This window comes from Carex rostrata, chromosome 1, assembly GCF_964058835.1.
Source record: "Carex rostrata chromosome 1, lpCarRost1.2, whole genome shotgun sequence".
Classification (NCBI taxonomy): Eukaryota; Viridiplantae; Streptophyta; class Magnoliopsida; order Poales; family Cyperaceae; genus Carex; species Carex rostrata.
In genome coordinates this window covers 2381128-2390902 of record NC_135918.1, presented here as the reverse complement: position 1 = coordinate 2390902, position 9775 = coordinate 2381128, and the positions used below count along the sequence as shown (strand labels likewise).

The 9775-nt window shown below is 31.7% G+C and overlaps 1 protein-coding gene across 1 annotated transcript; it reads right to left on the bottom strand.

Moving 5' to 3' along the window:
* Positions 1-373: 373 nt before the first annotated feature.
* Positions 374-7920, bottom strand: LOC144551657 (Polyketide cyclase/dehydrase and lipid transport superfamily protein). The gene is made up of 5 exons (XM_078299723.1): positions 7745-7920; positions 7097-7349; positions 2113-2271; positions 1502-1648; positions 374-648 (listed from the first exon to the last, which is right to left on the bottom strand). The coding sequence occupies exons 1-5, from the start codon at positions 7786-7788 to the stop codon at positions 517-519; spliced, it is 735 nt and encodes a 244-aa protein (XP_078155849.1). The 5' UTR covers positions 7789-7920; the 3' UTR covers positions 374-516.
* Between the last annotated feature and the right edge of the window lie 1855 nt (positions 7921-9775).

Genomic DNA, 9775 nt, shown 5'->3' with positions numbered 1-9775 from the left:
TTTGTAATACATTATATAATTAGTGGATTATGTGAGTGTAATATTGTCTTAATTAACATAGTTTTTTACAAATTATTTTTATCAATTTTTTCCTATTTTTTGGCTACAAAACAAGGCTTCTGCCAAAAATACCCGAGTTACTGATCCGATTCTTCTGATTCTGGCCGATTCATCCGATTCTGACTCGGCGGTCAAAAATTCGATTCCGATTCCGATTCCAATTTTTTGAACTATGTTTTTTTTTTTCATTTTCTTTGGTTTTATGTGTTCCAACCTTGCTTAATTATTTGGTGCTCGGGTATCAATTGTATATAGTTTAATGCCCAGCCAACATGTCAGAGGATCAAACATAAAAAATAAATCACAACCGGACTTTAGTTAATATGCTGGGAGTAAAAATAGAAAAATAAAGCTATTTTTTCTATTCTATGATCGCTAGCCAGCATGGATCAAAACAAGCTTAAAATATAGCGTATTTACTCATATACAGGTAAAACTTATATCGGTTTTTGTTCCTTAATTATCTTCACAGATTGCTTTACTGGTAGGACAGTCTTGTGCTAATTTCTTAAGATTCTCTATGATCATGACCAGCTTTGTGTTGTGCCGATTGACGAAGAATCTTGGCAACCATCCAGCCGGATCTAGCTGCAATGTAAAAGATAATTAAAAAAAGTTTTAAACATGCACTTGAAAATAAAGATCTGTGTTAAGGTTATCCATGTGGTAATTTTGGCAAGCACTATCTCAATGGTTTGTTACCGTACTGCGTTAATCTCATTGATTTGAGCTAAACTGACGCAATTAAATCCCTTATGATTGGTACTAGGGGTGTTCATCGGTTTGGTTCAGTTGAAACCGAACCGAACTTGACAAACCAAAGTTATAATTCAGTTTTAAAAATAGAACCGAACCGAACCGGACCAAAGTTTTATTTCGGTTTGTTCGGTTCAAACCGAAATATATTAATTTTTTTATTTAAAACAATTGATTTATAATGAACCGAAGTATATTATTAAGAAATAAACTAAGATATTTAGAAATAAACCAAGAATTTAAAGCAATTGATTAAGAAATAAACCGGAGCGGTTCAGATCAAATTCATATTATATAAAAGTTCGGTCGGTTCGGTTATTTTGGTTATGAAAATTTTCAAACCGAACCGAACCGAAGTTATAATTCGGTTTTAAAAAGCAAACCGAACCGAACCATTAAACCGAACAAACCGAACCGTTTGAACCGAACTAATTCGGTTCGGTTCAAAACCGAATAAACCGGACCCAATGAACACCTCTAATTGGTACCTATTAAATCTGGACCAAAATTAATTTACAAATATCTTTACAATTAACTTTTACGAGCTAGTACCGTACCAGTTCTCACTATGTATGCTCGCTATTATGGACTGATATCATTCAAAGAAATCCTGGCTTCCAAATACTGTACTTTTTTCATGAAAAAATAAATAAATATCTTATATTGAAAGATTATAAACATATACCTGAACAACATATGTGACAATGCATGAATCATCCTGAAGTTTCTCAACTACCCATCCAGACTGCAATAATAGCCCTCTTATGGAGTTGTTTTTCTTTGGTAGCAATCCAGCTGCTATCTCCTTTGGTAGAGATGCCACTGCCACTACCTTCATTTACATACATAACAAAACACTCCTTTATTATGTATGCAGGCTAATTTAGCGGGTGACTGTAATTCAGTGATGGTACATTGGTACTGGTTCCTCAAATTTTGAGTTTTAATATGCAATGCATACCAGTTTGGCTAATATTTCTTTCGTTTGCTCTTGTTATTTAAGAAAATATTGCTAACCATAGAGATAAAGAAATAATTTCTTTTAGAAGATCAAAATGATAATCCATTACGTCTCCGTTGCTAATGGTATAGGTAAAACAGAACTGAATAGGAAACCTTATTAACCGAAAAAAAAAATTTAGAAATGTATCCGTAAGCAAACAAATATTTGAGAATACCTTTGCTTTTTCATAAATGCATGGTTTTTAGTTATATTTTTTCCAATTTTCCATTTTTGGATGTTGAAACTACTAACAAAGGTTACATCTGGAAGAAAAAATGAGGTATAGTAATTACCAGAGTACCATCATCCATGGTCTCTCGGCGCTCATAAACAACAAATTCGCGCTTCTTGAATAAGGGTTTGGAGGCATCGCCAAATTTAAGGTGGATAATGCTCAAATTTTCTCCTAGGTCCTTTATGTACTTGGCCTCCACCAAATCTGGATCCCATTGCTGTTGTCAAAACATTAATAAAATCATTTGTATTAGTTAAGCTTCATATGTAATCATGAATTGACAATTTTTGATAAAAATAAAATTAACAATTGAGTTTCCACAACAAGTATAATATATACCTTCAGAAAAAAAAGTATATTAATACATACTGTGCCAACTGCCAAGTAACCAGCTTGCATTAGGTCAGTAGTCAGAATGGTACTGGACCACTGGTACAGACAGATACTGTATGACCAATTAATTGACCGTTTTTATAATTGGTAAATGTGATATCGACTTCCCTTCAGAATTGCATAGACCGCCACTCAATTAAATATGCGTCACATAAAGACAACTACATAAGTACTCAAATTCAGATTGGAAATAAATTTGAACAAATGTAGGACCATCTGCTAACAGCTGAACTCAAATAAATGGTATGAAATTTTAATTGGGGGGTGCAAACTTGAAAGGTCGGTCGCTCGCTGTCGCTGGTCCAACAATAAATTTTTTCTCAGTGTGAAGTGTGAATTTGTTGAGCAAGTGCTTGCCATGTGCACTCACATGCATGCAAACAAATCAAACCTCCTTTGCATCATGTATGCTCAGTTAGCTGTGTGCTGCAGCTATTCTTGTCTAATTAAGTTCCTCGTACTTATGTTGTCATTCTGACATGTCATATCATGATCTAGTGCTAGCTCCTACAGGTTTGTTGTGCTTTTGGTATAAGTTTGACCATTTCAAGTTTTCAACTCAGTTATTTTGAACTTTTTCTAGCCTGTTTCGGTTTCACTATGTTCTGAAAGACAGAAACAATGCTAAATAAAAGGAACCATTCTTTTTTTTCTTCACCTCCCAATTTCTTTATTCAAGAAAACCCAAAAAATTGTGTATTTATTTTTTAGTCCTTAATAATATTCAATACAAGCCTATAATACTATTTCAATAGACACCAAAAGCGAATCTGGTTATTAATTAATGACACCACGAAATGGAAATCAAAATTATTATTTTTTCTATTAATTACAAAAACAAACAAAAAAATATATAATACAATGACTAATCCCTCCTGTAAATTGAAAATTTTCATTCTTTTTTTTCTCACCTCCCAATTTCTTTATTCAAGAAAACCCCAAAAATCGTGTATTCAATCTTTAGTCCTTAAAAATATTTAATACAAGTCTATAATACTATTTCAATAGACACCAAAAGCGAATCTGGTTATTAATTAATGACATCAAGAAATGGAAATAATTTTTTTTCTATTAATAACAAAACCAAACAAATAAAAATATATAGTACAATGACTATTCCCTCCTGTAGATTGAAAATTTTCATTTGTATTCTGTAAAAAAAAAATATCACTATTAGCCTCTTTCATAAAATAAAATTATATAAAATTTATTTATTTAGTCTTTTCAATCTCAATTTTATGATTGTCTCCCTTGAAAGGGTATCAAAATCCGGTACCATAATGCATCATTTTGGAAAGTAGGATATTGGAGTTATGGAGTACACACTAGCAAATCTGAAAATTGATGGCATGAATGGCTAGCATTTTTCTGGATAAAATATCTACAGTATACCAGCTAGTTGTACCTCATTAAGACTAGATCTATAGATGAAAATTTGAGGCAGATTTTATTATAAAAGCAAGAATTAACACTAAAATTTTCACCAATAAAATTGAACATGCAGCTAATAAAACTATTAAACATCTAATTAGATGCTTGGTACTTTAAAGTCATGCTTTAAGAAAAAGCCAAAAAGAATGATAGAAGAAAAGAAGAAGCCAAAGGACGGAAAAGAAAATAAATAATTAAACAAATATATAAGTAAAGAAAAGCCTTCTATTTTATACAAAGTACTTGCATAGGATCCTAAGACCGGGTCCCAACCTAGAAACTTAATTATCTTAATGAAAGTAATCAAGACCTTTCTATAGGGACAATTTTAGCACTTTCTTGTGTAGCATCTAAATTGGGACTCGTGGTGCGTTAAACTATTCAATTTTAATTTTGGGGCTAATGCCAGTCTACTGTTAATATTCTTTTTTGCACGCCTGCTCCTCTCATGCATACATACACATACACAACAAAGTTAGTTAATGAGATAATAATTTCACGTGGAATTGCATCCACAGTTGTGTGTGTCGTGTGCTAAAAATGAATTAACAATATATAAAAGGCATCTCTGATGTTACCAGGCTAAATGATAATTTGGAATTTTTATCTGTACTTTGGGCTCGAAATTTCATGTTGTTATCCTTGGACTGACTTGTGAGTTGTGACACGACGACAAATTTGCTAACACCAATGTGCCTCGTAAATAAATGAGGGAAAGAGCTTGGATTTTTGCTTATATTGCAGAGAAGCTTTTGTCCTTTTTTAAAATTTAGTGCAGAGATTTTTCTGTCAAGTGTTTGATCTGTCCTTTTGCTGTTTTGCATGGCTGCCTTGTGCATGTATGTTTAATTTCCTACTATATATATCACCAGAGAACAATAATGCGTTAAAATGTATGATCAATTGGTTTTTTTTTTTTTTTCTCTTAGTAGATAAATGTATTTATGAATTGCTAAAAAATAGATGAGATACAATAAGAATATAACGACTCCCCAATTCATCATATGTGAATAGAAAGAGAATTGACATAATTAATTTCTTATCGATGGGTAAGCAATTAAAGAAGAGGTGAGAGGTTGTTCATTTTTAATGTGAACTGGAGGAGTTCAAAGCAGTGTCAGAATAGAAGATATTTTAAGTCGAGTTTGCCCCTTTGCTGCTGCTCTCAACTCAAATAAACCAAAGACAGCTGTATGTTGAGGCGTGAGGTGTTGCAGTAGAACTCTGACAATAATTCCCATGCATCTCGTTCTTTGCCTCATAATATTGCAGTTTTTTTTTAAATGTTTTATTCTAATTATAATCTCAAATCCTAATTTTATATTTATTTGCAACGTTAATATCAAGATGTTAATGTAAATCGAGATTTATTAAAAATTCTCATAAAATGAATTCATCTACAAATTTCTTTTTTATTAAGATCGTTTCTACTAATTAAAATGAATTGAACTCTTGTCCGCTAAAAAGGTTGTGTATTCCATCTAACGCGCATCTAGTTATATTGGCATATGTACAGTCGCACTCCCCACTCCCACTGTGACAGGCTTTCAGGTAATAATAATATCAATAATTATTTAAAATATATATATATATATATGAGGAGGGATCGGATGACACCCTTTTTTGATGACATCGGATGATACCGTGCGTTTTCAAAGTCCAAACAGTCGATCCAAACCGTTCAACTTGATGGATATGTTAAAATGTGCTTGCAGATCAAATTTTACATTTTTCTAAATTTTTCTACTATTTATTAAGATGGGTACAAAAATTCAACGGTCTGAATATAGCGATTTTGTTAAATACTTAATAAATAGTAAAAAAATTCCAAAAAATGTAAAATTTGACCTGCAAGCACATTTTAACATATCCATTATGTTGAACGGTTTGGATCGACTGTTGACTTTGAAAACTTTGAAAATGCACGATGTTATTCGATGTCACCAAAAAAGAGTGTCATCCGATCCCTCCTCTATTCATGACCGTTTGTTGCCATACCATGTGACATGATTAATACTGTTGATATTAGCTACAGAAAACCAAGACTCACAGTAGACAGTACTAGTATATAGCTAGCTAGGGTCAAACCGTCATCCAATTATATTATCTTTGTCTGTTCCTTTTTTTTTATATATATATATAAAGCATTTTTATCTCTTTAATTACCAAATCTGAGGGAGTATAAGCCATGCTCGGCAATTACTGTTCACGTGGACAAAAAAAAATTATTCAGACTGAAGTTTTTTTTTCACAGTAAACAGTAAAAAATAGTTTAAAATTTTTTATTCCTATTCCTTAGCAGGTGGCCGACAGGACCTAAATGGTTAGGCAAAGTATCTATCTATGACCTATATTTTCAGGTGCATCAATTTCCGATCTGAAGTACATATTCCACTTGTCCTAATATGAGAGCTTTACATTTATAATGCAGCGAGTTTAATGCGATAGTTAAAAAGGATATATACTTCATAGATCTAATTTAATTAAAATTGGCCACGCTTAATTAGTCATTTCTATAATAAATTGAATGAATTATGTATTATTATATGGTGCAAATTTAAATTATTTAAGCACTAAATAAAAACTGATAAAGCTGCATGAACTTTCAAATTAAATCTATAAATTACTTGATAGGTGACTAATTAACCTGCTCTCGAATAGTACCCCTGATTTCATTTATAACCTATCTTATCAAGAAAAATCAAATGATTTATATATCCTTATTAAACCTAGGAAGAAAAAGATTGATGAGAAACGATAATAATAATAATTAATCACCTGATTACAACTATGATGCAAATAAAATAACTCGTTCATGAAAATTGTGCTATATCATTAATTTTTCAAAGTACAACCAATAAAAAAAAATAACATATATGTAATATAGGCCGAAATTTTTAAATATACCATCATCCCAAAAAAGATAAACCCAAACACCCCGGTTTTGAAAATTTTCGAATTTTGACATGACCGCATCGCCTAGATGCGGCCACTTTTCTGTGGGCCGCATCTAGGGGCAGCGGCCCATTTTTTTTTTTTTTGCCTTTTTCTCATGTGACTTTGAACTGAAAACAGGGTGGCCGCTCCCTCGGAATGCGGCCGTGTCAAAATTCGAAATTTTTCAAAAAAAGAGTGTTTGGATTTATCTTTTTTTGAACCATGGTATATTTAAAAATTTCGGTAATATAGGCTCACAAAATTAGTATATATATATGTACCTTAGCGGCGTCTATGGCATTGGCTACTGTGATAAACTGTTGCAGCGAGACAGACTGAAGAAGCCACCTGCTTCGGAAGACGTGCAGAGCTCCCGATCGTCTTTTTGATATCTCGACGCCGTTTTCAAATGCCAAAACTTTCCATCCATCATCTCCTATTTCTCGGCTCGAGTCGGAGGCTGATAGAAGCTCCTGTATGCAACTCTCGCTTGCGTATGACACATATCTCCGCAGCGAATCTTCGCTAATCGACCTTTGGATGAATAAATGCTAGTTAATTAAATGCCGGAACATGGAAATTTTTTTAGGCAAATGTAGTATTATTTGTTCAATTCAGTAGTGCGTGCTTTAATTATATATGTTAAGGAAAAAAAAATAGTTTTGACTTTAATTGGAATAATTTCGTCAGCTAACATCATCATCTAGCATTGTATGCCCATTTGATGTTATGAATTAATTAATGTTTTCAATGTGTTCCTTCTAGCTATTAACATCATATTTAAAAACAAAATTATATTATGAAAGTGTGAGTTCGTAATCACGGGGTAGCCATTAGGCAAAAAAACAAAAAAAACAAAAAAGATCTTATTGAAATGGAAAGGAAAATATATTACGAATAATTAAGAAGATAAATTAAAAGGCACCTACCAGGAATTGATACAAGCAGGAGAAGGAGAGCTTGGTGTGCTCATGGTGAAAGGAAAGAATATAGCTATGAAAACATTGGGCTTGTGTTAGACTACATATAAGATGAAGGAAATACGGTGAGAGGACGATACTTAATTTTAAAGAGACATGGGCTCGGTGGTGTTATTGGTGCACATGCATATGGCACAGAGACACTATACATGGATCATGATCATGGGGATAGCACGTGCTAGCATAGATACTAGATATATATATCCAATGTATGTACAAAAAATAACTACATGACTATATACGAGATGAAGAGATATTTCAATTTATAATAAACAGCTAGCACTAAATTTGTTTCATTATATTCAAAAAACATTGATTGTTGATTTTATCCTACAATTATAAAAAATAATAATTCTCACATGTATCCAAATTTGTATGTAAATCATATATGTATAAGTCTCAGAATAATATATTGTTAATAATTAAAGGTGCATGAAAGTACGATTTTGAACAATTGATTAATTAAATTATCTTTCATATAAGTAAAATTATATCACAAACTTTGGTCGCCATTTCTATATATTAAATGCAATTTATTTATTTTTATCAATTAAAAAGTAAAGTTACCATAATACTTTTTACTTTAATCAATTAAAAAGATGTTATTACATTTTTAAGTTGAAATTTTAACAATTGAATGTAATTTAAAATACAATACATGTACATAAAAATGTGTATTCACGTTAGACTTATCCTATAAACAACATATGTAAGCACCAAAAACATAATAATTAAAATTTGTTTAGTACAAAATAAAATAATTCAACGAATCAATGGTGATATGTAGGTTGCAATTAATATTTTTGTTGTCTTTACATTTTAATTGCACATGAAATGAACTCTAAATTTATAATTTCCAATGAGCAAATAATAATCGTGATATAAAATAAGATCAGTTGTTAAAATTAATAACACAGATGGATGTATTCATCATGTGTTACGGAAAAGAGCTATCATTGGATTCCATTTATTTGCAAAATATTGTTATAGATAACTGGTAATGTAAGACACGGAAGTTATATATTGTCAAATAAATCTTCATTATTGTTAAAAGCTATTCTCGATCCATTAACTAAAAGTGAAAAGAAAATTGTATAAGATTTCAGAAACGTATATATATTTTATGAAATTAAAGAATATCAAAGAAAAATAAGCGCTCCACAGATGAATAAAATGGGCGGTGGATTATTTTGATATGGCCCTCTTTAATTTAATATCATCAAAAGGTAAAATTTATCACAAGAAATGATTTTTGTAAAAAAAAAATTATATCTTTACAACTAAATAAGAGGATTCTTAGACAAGTTGTAATAAATAATTGCTAGATGACAAGAATTTGTTGGTTGTTAATTTGCTGATGATGAATAACTTGGACATACAAAAGCAAGAGTTGAACCTAATTAAGTGCTTAAAGAAAATATTCTTTTCTTAAAAAAACAGAGGAGGTCACATGTAGTGTTGGTTTGAACGAGAAGGAAGGGATTAGACTTTAGAGTTAGTACTCAGCAAGGGGACTAGCTTCATTGAAGCAATGTAACAAGTACCACACATGCATATTTATCTTTTTATTAAAAGGCATTAGTTGATTATAATTACTAGATACCTTAAAGTGGGTTTGGTGGAAGGTGGAACAACTACTCAATCTTGAATCCGGATTCCCTCCAAAAATTACAAACATATCACACTGTGTGACAAGTTGTGGTCATAAGAAATAACAATGAATGTGGGTCCCTATGGTCGGTGACTCGTCACACAATGTTACAATCTGTGGAGGTCACAGAAGACAAAAGATACAATAGCATGCAAAGATATATTTGAAAGGAATTGGTCCTACATGGCAGCAACTTGGATGGCCACATAAGTTCGCGGCATGGTGACATGTGCTGTGTACAATTTGACCTTCTTTAATTTGAATTAATCATCACCCAGTCGGTTTTGGAATAGTGGCCACCATTTTCTCCACTTTGTTTTGCTACATTT

Bases quoted from the DNA above. Each gene is read 5' to 3' on its own strand.
- LOC144551657 (XM_078299723.1), bottom strand. From the start codon at position 7,788: ATGAGCACACCAAGCTCTCCTTCTCCTGCTTGTATCAATTCCTG. The intron at 7,350-7,744 runs GTAGGTGCCTTT...ATTCATCCAAAG, and splicing joins CCTGCTTGTATCAATTCCTG to GTCGATTAGCGAAGATTCGC. The intron at 2,272-7,096 runs GTACATATATAT...TTTTGACAACAG, and splicing joins ATGCCATAGACGCCGCTAAG to CAATGGGATCCAGATTTGGT.